Source organism: Callospermophilus lateralis, chromosome 1 (genome assembly GCF_048772815.1).
Source record: "Callospermophilus lateralis isolate mCalLat2 chromosome 1, mCalLat2.hap1, whole genome shotgun sequence".
Classification (NCBI taxonomy): Eukaryota; Metazoa; Chordata; class Mammalia; order Rodentia; family Sciuridae; genus Callospermophilus; species Callospermophilus lateralis.
This window is the reverse complement of record NC_135305.1, coordinates 190,297,939-190,317,168: the sequence shown is the minus strand read 5'-3', so window position 1 is coordinate 190,317,168 and position 19,230 is coordinate 190,297,939. Positions and strand designations below refer to the sequence as shown.

The 19,230-nt window shown below is 32.8% G+C and overlaps 1 protein-coding gene across 2 annotated transcripts in view; it reads left to right on the top strand.

Annotated features, from left to right (window-relative positions):
* Nucleotides 1-18,936, top strand: part of Ngly1 (N-glycanase 1) — a 51,162-nt gene extending 32,226 nt beyond the window's left edge. Inside the window, exons 6-12 of one of the 2 annotated variants that reach the window (XM_076842976.1) lie at nt 1,724-1,845; nt 2,954-3,099; nt 4,437-4,547; nt 5,827-5,991; nt 10,144-10,329; nt 17,448-17,625; nt 18,014-18,936. In XM_076842976.1, coding sequence (XP_076699091.1) covers nt 1,724-1,845; nt 2,954-3,099; nt 4,437-4,547; nt 5,827-5,991; nt 10,144-10,329; nt 17,448-17,625; nt 18,014-18,189 — 1,084 coding nt within the window. In that variant the 3' untranslated portion in view covers nt 18,190-18,936. The remainder of the gene's footprint in view (nt 1-1,723; nt 1,846-2,953; nt 3,100-4,436; nt 4,548-5,826; nt 5,992-10,143; nt 10,330-17,447; nt 17,626-18,013) is intronic. The other variant, XM_076842983.1, reaches the window with a different exon arrangement.
* Nucleotides 18,937-19,230: the final 294 nt, after the last annotated feature.

Here is a 19,230-nt window from a genome sequence, read left to right as displayed (position 1 = left end):
GGGTTGGTTCCACAGTCTAGCGATTGTGAATTGTGCTGCTAAGGATACCATGTTTTTGAAGTAGCAAATTTTGGGAGCTTAGGGGCTCATTTCTGTATCTAATTTGGAAACAGCTCTATGTTATCAGAGTCTAATAACCAATAATTATCTAAAATTAGTGTTATTTCATCAGTTAGCATGCATTTATTTGCATAGCCCTTTTATAGCGATTAGTAGAGTTACGTGTGTGTATGTGTGTGTATATATATATGTAATATGTATGTATGTATGTGTGTGTGTGTGTGTGTAATTGAATCCTCTTCATAAACTATTTCTAGGCAGTTAGATTTAAATCAATAATGCTGTGTGTTGGATGGCAAAGACTAGCATAGATATTTATGCAAAGTGTTATTTTTCTGATTTTTTGCTTGTTTCAATGCTAGCTGGTCTTTATAGAGCTTGAATAATAAATGCTTTTGATTTTGCAGTGCTGGGATTAAACCTCAGGACCTCAAGCATGCTAGTCAAGCATTCTACCACTGAACTATATCCTCAGCCCTAAACACTATTAATTAAAAGCCAGTCTTGTCTTTTTGGTGCTAGGGACTTAACTCAGGGCCTTGTGCCTGCTAAGCATGAGCTCTGCCACAGGGCCCTTAATCTGGTCCACTTGACTTTGGCAGCAGTAGTGTATATAGAAGATGAAGATATAGGATGCTCTAACTCTGTTATTACCCCTTGATGTAAATTTATACTTTATTTCAATTACATAATTACCTAAGTTCTAAATTCATTTAATGTAGCATCAGTTTAATAAACTCATTATTACAGAGCCAGTCCATTCATGCCACTGTTTCCTTTTCTTCCCAGGCTCATGGCTGACATCTCTGCTCAGCTCGGGTACTTGTACCTGCTTAGCTGCATCAGCTCAAACTCCTTCTCAATACAATATGCAAAATTTGATGTTCTCAAAGTACCATTTTTTTTTAATATTTATTTTTTAGTTGTAATTGTCATTTTTATGTGGTGCTGCGGATCAAACCCAGGGCCTCCCAATTGCTAGACAAGCACTCTACCACTGAGCCACAACCCCAGCCCCTGAAAGTACCATTCTTATGATGCTTTTATAATTGGAGTAATTTTTTAAAAGAATGCTGCAAACATCTTTCAAAAAACAACTTTCAAATTAACAAGATACTAAATACTTCAGAAGAGTAACATTTTAGTCAATATCATTAGAAAAATACCTTTTTAAGTTAAACTAAGCTGAAATCCTATTCTCACTGAGTAGTTATTTACCTTTTAAACACAACAAGATAATTATATCACCTGCTAGAGTAATGTTTAATACCTTAAACAGATTTCCTAGAGACTATGTATGTACAAATCTTATCTTTCTTAGCCCAGTTCAAATAGAAGCTCTCTTCCACAACCACGCTTCCATAATGCCACGTCTGACCTTTTGTATGTTTTTTATCACATTCTGCTGTATAATAAAATTATTCATGTTAATTTCTTTTTTCTCTTAGGATTATAAACACCTTAAAGGAAATATCACTGTTAAATCATTTTTCACCAAAGATTCTAGCACAGTGTCTTATATACTCTAGGCTAGTAAATCAATATTTTAAAATAAGAAATTAAGAAACATGATTAATGTTTAGCATAGAGGTAATATAAATTATTTTGAAATCCTGATTTTGATAACTCAAAGCTGTTTTTCTTAATTGTTGTTTTAAACCAGGTATAACGATCCTGAGAAACTTTTGGAAACAAGATGTGGACGGTGTGGCGAGTGGGCCAATTGTTTTACACTGTGCTGTCGAGCTTTAGGATTTGAAGCTCGCTATGTTTGGGATTACACAGGTACAGATTGTGGTATAAGAGTGGAGTAGGGTTTTGTAGATTCACGTTTCAGGTTTTCAGTCTGAGCCCATCATTTTTTCTTACTCTCGGGCCTCATTATTCTGAGCTTCCATTTGCCTTTTGTAAAATCACAGCAATACCAACCTTATAAGTTTTTTTTTTTTTTAAAGGAATCACAAGATTTTTGTAATATACCTAGCATGTATACAAGTCTATATGGACATGTACTTTGTACTCTAAATATTATTTTATTAAAACTTTACCATAGCATTTATAATAATGCTATTTCTGTATAGTAATGTGCTGTAAAAATCTTTTCCAGAGGGATTACTATAAGTGATTTAGTAAATAAATTATATTATTCAGAAATATTATAAGAAAAGCCATGTATTTGTATTGTCTTTGTTTAGAAATGATTCATTGTCTACATGTTAAAAATTTGTCTTCTTTGTTTAGAGTTTTACTTGTGTTTCCATTGTTTTCTTGACTCAAGTGAAACCCTCAGTTGATGGTTCTTCTCTTACAGTCAAATACAGAGAGCATCACTGTCAGGAGATCCTGTTAGACCTTCTGGTTCTGAGTCTTAGGGTCCAGAGAGAGACTACAAATTGAAAAGTAGTATTAATTTCTTTTTCTTAGTACTGGGGGTTGAACCCAGGGGGAGTGCTCTACCACTGAGTTGTGTGTTCCCAGCACTTTTTACTCTTTATTTTGAGAGAGGGTCTTCCTAAAATGCCCAACCTGGACTTAAATTGTGATCATCCTGCGTCAGCCTCCCAAGTCACTGGGATTTTAGGCGTGCATTACTGCACCCAGATAAGCTAGATGTTTTTGATGCTATTGTTTAATACATTTTTCTTCTTTAGAGTTATAATACACATTTTTAATTAAAACTAAAACCGTATGAGAGTATTTCAGCAATGTTTTCAAGGATTTTAAAGAGAAAGAGAAATTAACACAAGTATGCTCATTCATAACTAAAATTTAGAATATTAATTTTCTTCATTACATAATTTGTAGGAGTTTGAATATAGTTACTGGAAGTTGTTCTGATTTTATAAATTTCATTTTATTTCCTTATTTTTGTTCTCTTGTCTCACTTGAGTAGACCATGTTTGGACAGAAGTCTTTTCTCCTTCTCAGCAGCGGTGGCTGCACTGTGATGCATGTGAAGATGTCTGTGACAAACCACTCCTTTATGAAATAGGATGGGGCAAGAAGCTTTCCTATGTCATAGCATTTTCTAAAGATGAGGTAGGGCATGTGAGAAAATTATTTTTCAAGAAAAATATATATATTTTGACAGGTTAATGTCATATAATCAGCTGCATATATTTAAAGTGTATGATTTAGTACGTTTTTGTCATTTGTATTCACCCATAAAAATCATTTTTACAGTCAGTATTCCACTGTGTAGATGCACCATAATTTGTTTATCCATTTACCTATAGATAGATAGATATTTGGGCAATTTCCGAGTTTTTGATATTTTAAATTATGCTGCTGAGAACACTCATGTATACAAGTCTTTATATGTACATGTTCTTTTCTCTTTGCTTAATGCCTGGGAGTGGAATGACTGAATCATGGTAGATATACATATAACTTTTTAGAAAACTGCTGACTGTTTTCCAAAGTGATTACACCATTTTACATGCTTACCAGCAGTATGTGAGAATTCCCAGTTTTCCACATCTTTGCTAATTTTTAGTATGGTTTAACCTTTTAATTTTAGTCCTTTTAGCAGATACATGTAGCAACATATTATTATTCTTCTACTTTTCTAATGACAAATATTATTTAACATCTTTTTATGTATTTATTTACCATCTGTGTGTCCCCTTTGCTTATTTGTTTTCCATTAATGAGATCTTACTATTGTGTTTTGAGAGTTTGTCAGATATTCTTACATAAGTCCTTTATCAGATGTGCTTCACAAAGGTTTTTCTATCTGTAACTTTTCATGTTCTTTTGAAGAAAGAAATGAGAAGAAATCAGTGAAGTCCAGTCTACCTATAGATTTTGCCATTTTGATGTGGCTAAGAAATTTTTGTCTAGCTAGCTCAAGGTCATGATTTTCTCTCATTTTCTTTTTAAAATTTTATATTTTATAGTTTTACATTTAGCGTGTGATCCATTTTGAATTAATTTTTACATATGGTCCAAGGTATAGGTTGATATTCATTTTCAGTATGCAAATAGTGAATTATTGTAATATCATTTGTTAAAAGACTTCTTTTTTCATTGAATTGTCATTTCACATTTGTCAAAAATCAGTTGATTTGTATTATAAATTCAATATGATAAAAATGAAAATTTGTTTAGTATTGTGGAATCAGCTTTGTAGATAAATCCTGGCTAATATTCTGAAATTTTCTTCTTTTTATGTTGGAATAAACCTGTACTTCTTGGAAGTACACATGTCCAGAAAAAAAAAAAAATATTCTCTTCACTTTCCTTCATGGGTTTTTAAATATTAAAGGATAGTATTTTAAAAATTGTATTTAAGAATCATGCATCCTAGATATTTATCAAATGAAAGTAGATGATTATAATCTTTTAAAATATTTATATTCTATAATTTATTTCAGGTAGTTGATGTCACTTGGAGATATTCTTGTAAACATGAGGAGGTGATCTCCAGAAGAACTGAGATTAAAGAAGAATTACTTCGAGAAACTATTAATGGAATTAATAAGCAGGTATGTAATGGTTATTTGTCATTTTTTGAAAGAACATTATAAATTTTTTATGTAATCAAGAATAACCAAATTTTAACCCACTGAAATGTTTAAAATTATAGCATTATTTTGCAAGTATGAATATTTTAATATGTTAAATGTCTTTTTGTTCATTGAAAATTTTGAAGACTCACTGAAAATATGGGTTTTATTTTTTTTAGATTGAATTGTGAAGGTCAGTGAAACAATTTTAATATTTGTCATACTTGACATAAAAATATATTGTTTATGAAAGCAGCATGCCTTTATAATAATATATACTTAACGTTTATTTATGTATGTATGTACATGTAAATACATTCATGTACGAAAGTTTCTGAAATAAGGCCAGGAAATCACTATGACTGCTTCTGAGGAGAGGAAGAACTTTCATCTCTTTGGTAGTATTGAAATTTTAAATTTTGGGTTTTTTTTTTTCATAATTTAAAAATAAATAAATTTGCTCTGGCTAGCAACTAGAATAGGGCAGATAACCTTAATCCATTCATTGATTGGCCTTCACAGTTAAGTTTCAGTCCATTTTTAATTTCATCTACTAAGAATTCTCTTTCCATTTGCTCTTAATTCTCTGTAGTCCTTCAGAGATCCTACCCTGAAAACTTAGAGTATTTTTTAGAACCCCTTGTCTCAGAAGACTCTGAACACCAATTTATTTTCTTCATTGCACTTTGATTTTGCTGAGAATTTTGCTTTGGTCTTCAGCACTTATGTCCGCATTTTGTACTTCACTTCCAGGCTTTTCTCTTTATGCCACTTCATAATTGGCAAATGTCTTGAACGGAAAAGAGATGCAGTGTGTTCCCTTCACCTCAATTCATTTTTTTCCCTTGGGATCTTGATTTCTCAGGTTCTGGCTGCCTTGGTAGCTTTCTGTTGCATCCAAACAGGTGTTTTATATGCAAGTGTCAGTGTGTTTCCCTAGCTTTTCTTCGAAAGACAGTTGGTATAACATAATATAATCCATCACAGCCAGAAGCAGAAGGTGCTACCTCCATTTTAAATCTAAAATAACAGAGGTTGTGGTGAGTTAGAAGTAGGTGTTAAATGATTTCTCAACATAAAATTTATAAAATTAAGTTTTCCAGTTTCCTTTTTATTTTCCAAATACTATGTGTATGGAAATGTAACATTGGTTACATCTTTCAAGACCTCTTAAAATGCAAATATTTTAAGTATATGCTTGGAGATGGACTTCTACATTTCCCTAATCTTAACTTTGTTTTTTAAACATTAATTGCAGAGGCAACTATCTTTATCAGAAAACAGAAGAAAAGAACTTCTCCACAGGATTATTGTGGAGCTTGTTGAGTTTATATCTCCCAAAACTCCTAAACCTGGAGAACTTGGTGGAAGAATATCTGGGTCAGTGGCTTGGAGAGTAGCCCGGGGCGAAATGGGTCTAGAGGTATTTAATTTTTTCTAAAATGATAATCTTTTTTACTTTCCTGCTTCCTGTAGTATGCTTACAGACAAAATAGATTGGTAATGACCTTTCAGTTAACTTTCCAGAGTAATTATTTAGAAATGCAGCATTTGACAAAAAACTAATTGACGGTGTATAAAAAGCAAAGCATTTTAAAACGGGATTTTTCTATTGTTTACCTTTTTAATGTTTTTAGTGCAGGACAACTTGTACTAAAGAACATACAGAAAAAAACTGTACAAATTATGCTACTTTACAATTTAGCATCCATGTAACCACTAACCAGAATAGGTAGTAGAATACCAGAACCCTAGAAGTAAGGATGAATTCTTTCCCAGTCACTTCCACTCCTAAAAGTAATTGTCATCCTGGCTTGTAACATCATATCTTAGTTTTGCGTGTTATTGTGCTTTATATAAATGGAATCTTATAGTATGTACTCTTTCTATATAGCTTTTTTCCACACAATATTATGTTGTTCTGTAAGATTCATACATGTTACAGTGATACAGTATACGTTCTCATTGCTATACAATATTCCATTGTGTGTTTTAATTTATCTGTTTCACTGCTAATGGGCATTTGGACTTGGGACTTGGATGTTAAAAATTGTTCTGCTGCCAACATTTATATAAGTGTTTTCATTGAGTACATTTATGCATTTCTGCTGGATGTATACCAGGAATGGAATTGCTAGGTAATAGAGCATTAGTGTGTGAACATTTATACTTAGTTCATACTGCTAACCAATTTTTCCAAAGTGGTTGTGCCACTTGAATGTAAACTAGTAAGTACTAGCAGTATGAAAGATTTTTTCCCACATCTTTACTGACACTTGGTATTGTTTACCTTATTCAGTTTAGCAGTTATGATGGTATATAGTACCATTGCAGTTTTAATTTGTATTTTGGTGATGATTAATGAAACTGTATGCTGATTCTTTACATTTCTTGATATCTTTTGTGACATGCCCATTCAAATCTTTTAAAATAATATTGTAGTGCATTTAAAGGAATCCTGTTTTACTTTTTGTTTCTCCCCTAAGAAAGCTTTATAAAGCACAGTGGGGAAAATATAGAATTTGGGTAATTCAGATAATGAAAGTGTATATTTCTTAGTACATGCTTGAATATATCTGGTATTAGCAAAAAATTATTGTAGGTGTAATGACTTGAATCATCAAACTTTTGGATTATTATCATTTGATTAATCTTGAAAAATTAAATAATTAACAATGGAAATTTAATTGGTTAGGTTCTATAGTCATACACCAGGTGAAAGACAATGTGCTAGATTCTGTAATGAACATTAAGAAAGTACAATGGGTTATCTCTTGCCATAGGGAGTTAAATCACTGGAGAGTATTTATATAAATATCTAGGAAGCTATATAATGAAAAATATGAAAGGAAAATAACCCATCACATGTTAAGATAAACAGTTCTAAACAAATTAAAGTTTTATGTTCACTTTCTCTAAATTTGCTATTGTTACAATTCTTTAATGAAGGAATACGTCCAAAAGGAGTGATCATCCCCAATAAATTTTATGTTTGCTTTTTTTTTTTTAATGTCTGCTTTTTAATTTGTCCCATCATCTGTAGCAGGCAGTTAGAAGTATTGGTTCAGCCCTAGAATTACAAAACTAAACTCAACAAATAATTCAGATTTACTGCTGATGCAGTGCAAGTTATAAGTATAAATCTAAATGAAGCCACTTAAAAAGAGCTAATTTAATTCACAGCTGTGTTCAGTTTAAAACATGGATATTATTTGGATCTCCATTTCTTTTTCTTTTTTTTTAAATGGATCTGTGTGCTTTTTCTTGAAAGACACATTAAGTTGATTAAATTTTAAAAGTATAAATTGTGTCATATATCCAGATTGTTTTCCCTTTTGAAAATTTTCAGAATTTCTCAATTGCTGAGGACCCATCTTAGTGCCATGGATTAAAATAATAATAATGTTTTCCCCTTTAGAAATAAATGTTTTATAAGGGCATAGAAAAATATTAATCCTAAACCATTTTAGGAACTAAATCTTAGAATCATTTGGAAAAATTTCCAGGAAGCAAAGGTTTAATCTTAGATTAAAAACATTTTATGAAATGTGTTATTTACCCCACAATGCTTTGAGTAGTTGTGTACCCGTATGCAGCTATGTTCAGTTATATACATTTATTTTTCTTTTGTGTTTAGTGATTATTATAATTTATAAAATAGTAGATAGTCTTTCTAAATTTTATTTTCATTTGGTTTGTATCAGCACCCTGAAATATGTTTTATAAAGAAGAGAAGAGGGTCTGGGGATATGGCTCAGTGACAGAGCTCTTCCCTGCATGCTTGAGGCCCTGGGTTCAATCTACAGCACTGCAAAAGAAAAGAAGGAAAAATTGGAAAATGTTGTTACATGCTCATTGTGACTTATATGTAGTATACTAACTAAATCATAAAATAAATTCCCCCAAATAATAAACTACCTGTTTACCTTTATGGCAGCAATATTTAGGTTCTACTAGAGAGTTTTCTTCTCTTTCATACATTTAATGTTACTGTTTTCAAATTCTGACAGTGATGTTGATATATAGAGTTTAAGAGATATATATCTCTCTACTTTTGTTTAAGATCTTTTATTGGTCCTGGGGTTGTGGCTTAGTGGTAGAGCACTCACTTAGCATGTGTGAGGCCCTGGGTTCAATCCCCAGCACCACATAAAAATAAATAAACAAAATAAAGGTGTCATGTCCATCTACAACTAAAATTTAAAAAAAAAAAAAAGAGATCTTTTACATTGTGCTCAGGTTTTGTGTACATTTGATGTTTTTCTATTTTTTAATACCTACTGTCCAGAATTAAAAAAAAAAAAAATCTTGCCTCCTTTCCTGGTCAGTTAATAAATATTATAGCAAGATTTTGACATATATTATCTCAACAATGGATGATTTTGTTTTCTAGGGACCCTTTAGCATTATCTAAAAACATTTTAGTTGTCACATTTTGAGGGAGATGTCTGTCACTGGCAACTAGTGAATAGATGCCTAGGATGCTTAACAACCTGCTCTGCACAGGACAGACCTTGATACAAAGAATATCTGACCCAGAATGCTGTTTGTCTTTGAAATGTTAGATTAACTCAGTGGTTTCAGGAAGCAGGGGTTATTTTAAATTTTTAAACATGGATTTATTTTGGAATAGAACACAAAAATTGCCTACAATTTTAAGGTAAAACTTGAACTTTTATAATTATTTCACACATTAAGAAGACTACTTTAGGGCTGAGGCTGGGGCTCAGTGGTAGAGCGCTCGCCTAGCATGTGTGAGGCACTGGGTTCGATCCTCAGCACCACATAAAAATAAAATAATAAAATAAAGATATTTTTCTCACCTACGCTAAAAAATAAAATATTTTTAAAAAGAAAAAGACTACTTTAAGCCTTATCTCTCAGACATTCTCCTAACTTAGAGTATCAGGAGAGGAAACTGATGAAGAAGCTTTAGGTTGAGACCTAAAGGATGAGAAAGAATATCAGCCTAGATAGGAAGCTACATGTGCCAAGGCCCTGAGTAAGAACAGCCAGACCTTTTTGAGGAACTGAAGGAAGAGTAATGTGATGGGAGCCTAGAAACAAGGAAGAGTAACATGAGATTTCATTGGAGAAGTTGGACAGGGATAGAACACATGGATGAGTCTTGGTGGTGAGCTTAGAGTTTAACGACTGCATGAAGTCAGTGAAGTGAGTTAAGCAATAGAGGCATAACCCAGTTTATAATTTTTTTTAAAATCACTTTCATCACTTTCAGCATGGATAGAAGAGTTAAGAGTTGAAAGCTGGAAGTAACTTTCAGAGATTTTTGGAGTGATCCAAGTAATAGATGGTAGTTCTGGAGGTAGAAAGGGAGAATAATGAATGAATTTAGATCACAAATCATAAAAATTAAGGCAGAGCTCATTGTTTTTTCTCTAGTAATGTTTGTTGTTATATCAGCATTCATACTCATATTTAACCTATAAAATTTAACCAGTGTGAATTTTCCATTGGCACAATTTTTTTTTCCTTTTCAAGTTGAAGAAATCTCCTACTTCTAGACATAGTAGCTCCTCTAATGTTGAAAAACTAATTCTGCTTTCTTTTTAAGAGAAAGGAAACCCTGTTCATTCCCTCTGAAAGTGAGAAGATTTCTAAACAACTCCACCTTTGTTACAATATTGTGAAAGATCATTATGTTCGAGTTTCAAATAACAATCAGACCATTTCTGGATGGGAGAATGGTGTGTGGAAAATGGAATCCATATTCAGAAAAGTTGAAACAGACTGGAACATGGTAACTTAATACATGAAATTATTTAAAACTTTTGTCATTGTTTAAATAAATATACATTGGCTTCATTTTTCAGTTGTGTATAATGGTAAAACTGATATGTCAAAATTGTTTTTAGTAATTCTTTAACTTAAGAAAGAAAGTCCTGTTTCTAATGTGTAATCAAAAGAACACTAGGAATTCTTGCATTTATATCAAGAAAATATCCATTTTCATCCAAGAGGCTAAATTTCTTTCATGGAGAAACAGTCAAGTCATCAGTTCATGTGACCATCTTGCTTGAATACATAAAGTGTATTGCTGTTTGATTCCTTCACAGATGTATATTACATTAGGAGTTGAAGTAGATTTAGTCCAAATGCCCAGGAAGCTACATCTAACAAACTTTCATTACGTAAAAATGAGAATGAGTAAACAACAATATTGGTTATTTTTTCTCTGTGTCTTAAAAAAATTAAATAAAAGGGGGCTCAGACCATAGTAGTTCTTATAATATTAGATTGCACATTATTATCTCATGATCAGTAATAAGAGGCTTTGCCTTTAAACATTCCTACCCCTTAGAAGCATTCCATAAACAAACTCTGAGCTCTAAGATATTTAAATGGGAGGGAAATTGTTCATTTGTAAGATATATTGAGTAAATTTAAAAAGTGAGTCACAGATGACGGGCTGCTAGTGTTTATGAACATTACTGTATGCTGTCACTGTAGTAGGCATTAATCAGGTACAAAAGACACAGAAATAAGGTTCCTACTTTCATTTTCCCCCCAATCATAAGATTTTGTTATAAAACTTATGTGGTGCTTAACCTATAAATATCCAGTTTAAATCACATTATATTTTAATAAAAGTAAGGAACTTTTTATACTAAAGTAAGAATAACAGGATTATTAAAATTCCAAATATGGGGATTTTCTTCTTTTGCTAAAGAAGTACGTAAAAATTTTAAAATTTCCAGGTGTTTATATCTGTAGTTTATATAGTTAATGAGAGAATTAACATCTTTTGGAAGACTATCTTTAGCCTAAAAATCTCCTAATCCGAAAGCAGGGTAGAAGTATTATATACTGCAAGTCACTGTGTGTTGCTAACTGAACAACAATTATGCATTTCTTCTTAACCAACCATGTTAACAAGGAAAGTAATAGTGGAGAAAATAATGTTGTGTTGCAGAAGATATGATGTTCTGATAAACAGGGGGGCCCTGAGGCATATTTCTTTTCTGTCTTATATATTTATTTGTCCAAATCAAATATTTACTGAGTATGTAAATATTATTTGTGCCAGGCATTATTCTTAGTCACATGAATAATAAGATGAAGATATAGTTCCTGCCCTCACAATCTAACAGGGGAAACTGGAGCGTTAGCATCCCTCTTCACCACCATGCAGAGTGCTATAATAAGAATATCAGCACATTACTATGGAAACACAGAGGTGGAGCAATTAGCTCTGGCTATGGGAGTTGGGCGCAAAGCTCCACAGAGCAGGCAACGTTTGAGCTGGATGCTGAAGGATGAGTAGGTGTTTGTCAAGCAAGGAAACAGCAGGAAAAAAGCATGAAGTACATAGCATGTTTTGAGATCTCTAAATAGAACACTGTGGCCAGAGGGAGAGTATTATATTAAAAAAGAGTTAGATGATATAAATGAAATGCAAAGGCCATTAAGTGGAAAACAGACCCTTATTTGAAAAAAGCTAATGCCTTGATAATACTTTTATACAAGGCATCATTTCTTAAAACTTGAATGAATTCACTTACAGTACTTCATATTAGTGAATAAAAATACTAGAATCTCATGAAGAGTGACAACCCAGAAGTAATAGATATCATCAAACTTGTATATTCCATTTAAAAATTGGTAGTTCTTTACTAGCATGTGTGCAGTTAGGAATTGTCTAGCTCTACATCTTTCCTCAGTAATCTCCAACCTCATATCATAACAGATCACTTGTAGCCTACTCTTGGATTTTTAGAACAGATTTTTACCCTCTCAAAGAGGTATTTTTCCCAGAGTCATATGGAGTTGCTAAATTTTCTACTTGGCAAGTGTACTGTTCAGTGATACCTGAATTGAAAGGGATATAGAACACTAACTAAATCAAAGAGAGCAGTATATTTTTAGGGGGGAGGCAAGTGATAGTACCTTAATAAATTAGGTTAGGATGTTAATAACTTCCTAACCAGTCTCCCTCATCTGCCCTGGTCCTTTCAATGATGTGCTTCATTCTGTGACTAGAGAAATGTTTTCAAAACCTAAATTGTTACTGAGTACTCTTAGGGTAAGAAACATCTACAGGTCTCTTTGGGGACTAGCTCCCTTCTGTGACCTTTGCCTTGCTTTATGCTACCCATTCCTCTGTGCATTGTAACTGTACTGTCCATCTTCACAGAACCTCCTTTACTTCCCTTTTTAAATGACTAATTGACTCTTAGCCTTAGAACCTCATTTAAACCTCATTCCAGTCCCAGCTAACTGAATCCATTTCACCCTTTATAGATTCATTGTACCATGAACCTCTCCTTCATGATATTTATTCAACAGATACATGTAGGAATAGACTATTTGTCTCATTTTCCACTAAATATTTCTCAAGCAAAGACCTTACTTTTCATTTACTACCTTGTTACTTTTGTTTATGTATCTAGTATAATCCTCATCCCTAAGAAAAGATTAGTAAAGATTTTGATTGTAAGAAGGAATGAATGTATGTGAACTATAGATAGCCAATATTATTCATCATCCTTTGGTTGATCTTAGATACTTTTGAGCAGTTTTATCACTCTCTTTTAAAAGATCTCTTCATTTGCTCACAGTATATTTGTATATTTAACATCATTTAGCACTTTTTGGTGCATGGCATTATGTCAAGAATTCATTAATTTAGTCATTCAGCAAACATGCAGCTGTCAAACATGTGCTTGGCATGCAGGGAGGAATGACTAGAAGAAGCAAGTCTCAAGGTGTACATTGACTAATGAAAGACATGGGGACCAACTGTTGAGATTTATGGAGTAAGTGCTAGAAGAATATGAATCTGCATACGATGCTATAGGAAAAACAAAAGGAAAAGCTATTGAATTCCTGAGTCAGAGAAGTCCTTGGAGCAGGAATTATATTTGAATGGCTTTTCAAGAGGAGAAAGAGAGCTTCTCAGTATGAGTATAGAATGTAGAAGGAAGGTTTGGGGGCATGAAAAATAGTATGTACAAAAGCACTGAGGTAAGAAACATCTGATACATTGGAAAAAGTAGGTACTAGGGAATATGAAGGAGAATAGTGAAAGATGAGATTAGAGCAGTAAACAGTTGCCAGGTCCTAGGGATTTGATTACCTGACAATTATGTAGTAGGAAACTATGGAAAGGTTTAGACAGGGGGAAGACATGATCACACTGGTGTTCCAGAGAAGTAATTTGAGAAACTATAAATGGAGCAAATCAGAAATACATAATAGATGTAATTATAGTGGGAACTGAAAAGTGGATTCATGTTTAATTTCAGTGATAAAATGGAAAAACCAAAAATAAGATTCATGAGCAATACCAGTTTACCAGCATTGAATTAAAATCCCTTGAAGTACAGCTGCTCTGCTGGATGTCTTGTAGGAATGACTGACTGCAGGGTGCCTGCTGTATAGTGAACTTAATTAGAGTGAATCTTAGCAACCTAAGCAGAATAATTTTAAGAGAGTACTGAAGAATGGCTTCAAACAGCGCACTAAAAACCAAACCTCCAGGAAATCATAGCAGCCTGATAATGTAGTAATCGAAAAATCTTTAAGCAAAGGTCTTCTGTATTCCACACAAAATACATAAAGAAGCTATATGCAAATTGTTCTCAGTCCTTAAAATGGTGATTACAGCCACAATCCAAAGGACAAATTCTGTTATACATTGTGAGTAGTATGATTTAGACCTTATATCACAAATACACTGGTCTTGTTCTCACCTACAAGTCATGTATGCATAACTTACAGATGCCAGAGAGGGGCAAGGGTGGGTCACTGGTGATGGGGTCGGGTGATATATAGAATTCCGTCTAGAAGAGACAAACTCCATAACTTCTGATTTTACTAACACTCTTAAAGTAAGATAGCAACACTTAACTCCTAAGTAGATCCACAGATTGCAAACTGGCATGTAGAACTGTACACAGTAAACTAAACCTTGTGAATTTAAAAAATTAATAAGGCAAAAACTTGTCTATCAGATAGGAAGTTAGGATCAATCAACAGTTATAAGAAATGAGTTTGTTCCTCTCTAGGCAAGTGAATATTTAGAGCGTAAAAAGCTCTAAATATTTGAAAATTAATATTTTTCCCTCTAAAATAAGTTATAGTCCCTAGTTTTATTGATATTTATCATATATGGACAGGACCATAACTGGAGGTTTTTATATAAATCCTATTATTTTGGCCTATTTTAAATTACCAAACTGAGTATCTTCTTCATCACTTCCTACCATCACCTCTACATAGTTTCTTTCAGTTGGTTAAAATGCTATAGACAGAATGTATTATGTTTAAAAAAAAGTTGGATTTTCAATCTTACCTCATTTTCTAGCATAAAAGATCTCTTCATTTGCTCACGGTATATTTGTATATTTAAACACTTAAGAATTCAATCATAAACTCCATTGCATCCTTTAACTTTTTAAGATCTTAAAAGCTAAAGCCTTTAGGACATAATTTAAGTCCTCAAACAAGCATTTATTTTAGGTGTGTTCAGGAGCTACCTACCACAACCTTTCAATTACAGTTATAAAAACAGTTCTGACGTAGACCCATATGGTATAATTAAGGCAATTCTTGGAGTAAACTAGAAATCTGAAGTTGACCTGATTTCAAACTATCACATATCCATACTTTTGGGGGACATTCATAAACTACTGAGCTGTGAAAATACACAAGACCTAAAATTACATATTGAGACATAAATTTGAGTTTAGCTATTTCTGTCTTAGGATTACTTGCCCCAAATCTTCTGGTTTCATCCAACTCTTTCTTTCAGGAACTCCTTTGTTTGGCTCATCTTTTCCAAATAATCTCCTCTAGTAGCCAGTTCCTTGAAAGAGTAATAAAGCCATTGATAGTCCCTAGACAGATAGCCAGAAGTTTAGGGTTGATGAAACCAGCAACTCTAAAGGAACACTCATGTAGTACTGAGCCCCACATTCTCCTTACATACAGCTGTAAGATGAGCATATAGTAGGAACATGTCAGCATGACAGAGTGTTATAGTGGTGGCTCTGAATGTGAGTGGAGCAGTCGACAGTCCTTACATCAGGTTTATCAACAATAACACTTGACTATACACTTGTGGAGTCTAAGAAGTTCAAGACCATTTTCCTTGGAGAGTGATTGTTCAGTTATATAATCTCTTAACTTACTGATACTAAAAACTTTCGAATTAAATTGACCTGGTAGAAAACAGATATAGGTTGCCAAATAGAAACTAGAATGCTAGTAGTGATTGATTTTTTTTAACCTGATGAGTAAAGACTAGAATATATAGTAAAATATTTCTATAGCAAGTGTATTTTATAATGGTACTTTCAAACATGTTTGCCTTAGAGCTAAAGAGTGTGTGGGTTAGGTATCTCTAAAAGAATGGAGTTTAATTTGAATGCATACTGTGAAAATAAACAAATTACATTCAAATTTTTAATAATTAATATTTAATATTTCCTATGCTATATATACAAAACTTGTGCCTCCGGAGAGCCTAAAAATTGGTTAAATTAAACCAGACAAAAACACATGTAGGGCTGGGGTTGTGGTTCAGTGGTAGAGCGCTTGCCTAGCTTGTCATGAGGCACTGAGTTTTGAGTCTCAGCACCATATATAAATAAATGAATAAAATAAAGGTTCATCAACATCTAAAAAAAATTTTTAAAAACACATGTAGTAGTTATATTTAGGTAAGGAAGTACTGGCATTTCAAGGTGAGATGAAATTATGGAGAAATTTGAAAGCTCATAGTTTGGTCTTCAGGCAGAACCAGGTACTTACTGGGTATTCTAGACCAGACGGATAACATGAAGACAGTGACATTTTTAAAACATTTATTTTATCAGAGCACTTAGCATTGATCAGTATAGGTAGTTGTAGTAAGATGAGTAAAATTTTAATACAGTGTAAGTAGGAAAGATTTTTTTTTTTTTGAGACATTTTGAAGAAGTACATAGGTTTTTGTGGGAAGGTAGACATAATGGATAAATAATTGAAGAGTTAGATCCTTTGGGGTTTAAGCTTCAATGAATGAAGTTGCCTGTGATAGACTACAGTTGTTTTCATGTCAATATATTAAGGAGTATAGATGAAATTATGAGACGGAATTAGCTGGAAGCATCCCATAGACTTGGATGCCTTAAATTGTGAATCTTTAATGTGGTAAGGAGTAGCCAAGCCCAGTGGTACACGTCTATAATCCTAGCAACTCAGAGGCTAAGGCAGAAGGATCATAGGACAACCTCAGGAACTTAGGCCATAGCAATTTAGCAAGACACTGTCTTAAAAAATAAGAAGGGCTGGAGATATAACTTAGTGATAAAGGCCCCTGTGTTCAATCCCCAGAATCAAAAATAAAATGGTGAAGGGATATTGATGAAAGAACAGCTCACTGGAGAAGTGGGTGTGTCACCTGTTGAACTAGTAGTTAGCAATGGTAAGGTATCTCAATTTAGAGACTGGCCTGTCTCACTCTAGGAAAGCTTATGTGGTGTCTAGTCTTAGAAGATAAATTAAGGAATAATTACATTTAAAATAATCCTTCCTTTTAAAAGCGGTATTCATCATAAAGTTTATTTTAAATAGCTTAATTTAACTTCTTAATTTAAAAGACAATGATTTACCAAAATTTTATTAGTATGTGGGCTTTAGAGCTGCACTTATAGGGCAACTGCATTCAGTTAACTATTCCAGACCAAAAGATGCTATAAAAAAAGCTGTAATAAAGTGGGGAAAAAATGTTATCAGGAAAAATATTTTCAGTGGGGGAAAATTCATTTTTAAATAACTGTACATTGTGCCTTGTGGCAATAAAAGACTTTCCACTGTTTTCTACACTATTTGATCATTTCTGAGAATTCCTTTTCTCCCCTCCCTACTTTATAGGTGTATTTAGCCCGAAAGGAAGGATCATCTTCTGCTTATGTTTCCTGGAAGTTTGAATGTGGGTCAGTTGGCCTAAAAGTGGATACCATTTCTATTAGAACAAGTAGTCAAACTTTCCAGACTGGAATAATAAAGTGGAAATTGCAGTCTGATACAGCTCAAGTAGACCTGACAGGCGGTAAGTAAGCATTTGACTGGAAAATTAATTATGAAGTGTTTATTTACCACTCTAAGACTGCTTGTATTTGTAGCTCTGACTTTTTCATACTGAAAAGTTATTCATACTTTTGAGGTAAAAATGTTTTTTTAATAAAAACCTGTTTTAAAATAAAAATCAGTATCAGAAAGGCTGATGTTTTTTGTGGTTGAGCATAAATGCAAGAAGAAAAACTATTTCTTTGCTTCAAAGGATGCATTTCCTCCATAGAGAATAATATGCATTTGTTTTTTTTAAGGGTAGCCTACAAGTCACCCTATAGAAAATGCATTCTAAAACTATTTCTTCTATTTCTTTGTCTGTAAAAATACCAAAAGCAAAGTGTTAATTTTTTTTCCCCCTCCAACAGATAAAAGTCTTCGCTCCTATCATGATTTTTCTGGTGCCACTGGAGTTATTTTGGAAGCAGAATTAAGCAGAGGAGATGGTGATGTTGCTTGGCAACATACCCAGCTGTTTAGACAAAGCTTAAATGACCATGAAGAAAATTGTTTGGAGATAATTATAAAATTCACTGACCTTTGAGAACCTGAATATTATAGAAAAGCTGGCAATAATCAAGAACTTACCATGGCCTAAAGTAGTCTGTTGATTCAGTGCATGCTTAGTTGGCAATTTACTACCCTCTGCTAGCATATTTCTTTTGCTGGCTATCCATCATGTAACCCTTGTTAAAATATATCTTTATACTGTGGACCATAATGAAATCTTGAATTAAAAACTCCCTTCCATACGTGATTATAATTTGGCATAACATCTTGTACCCCCATATAAGATTTTAATCTAAATAACGTAAGTATAGTTTTAAAAGTAAAATGATGGTATTCATGATTATATACTGTTCATGATTGTGATAAAATCTTGGGCTAAAAGTAATTTAACATTTTCTGATGAGCCATTAATTTCTTTATAAGTGGTTTGAATTAGATTTTCCTAAGGTTCTTAATTTTTAACAAATGTGAAAATACAGTATGTCTTAAGTTATATAATGCATGAAAATTTTTATGATTGTAAATATGTAGGCATTTAAGAAATAAAGTGAATTATTTTACCTTACATCTTTTTAGTAGTTACTTTGGCCAAATATAAATCTTTACTATGTATGCTAAACCTTGGAAGATACTTAATAGACATGAATTATGAGAGCATCTAACATTGGCAGCATGAATCAAATAAACATTGTAAATTCCATAATATGTGGACACTTAAATGCTTTACCTTTGAGTTGTATTTTTATCTACCTCATTGAATAAAATAATCTTGACTTTGAAACTTCGTAACTCTATTTTACAGTACTTATATACTATATGAAGTTTTTTCTAGATGTTCCATATGCCTCTCCAATTAAATGAACATTTATTAAGTGTGTATGTACAAAACATTGTGATAGTACTATGGAGGAAGCAGTAGTGAAAAAGACACAGTCCCAGGCCTCCACATTCTTTTGTGATGTTCAGTAAAGTAAGTTCTCAACTCTTCATGCAGGAAAAGGCAATGCTCAGAGATTTTTCATCCTATGCAACCTCAGTAGAGCATGATGTTATTATAAAATACATAATAAGATCC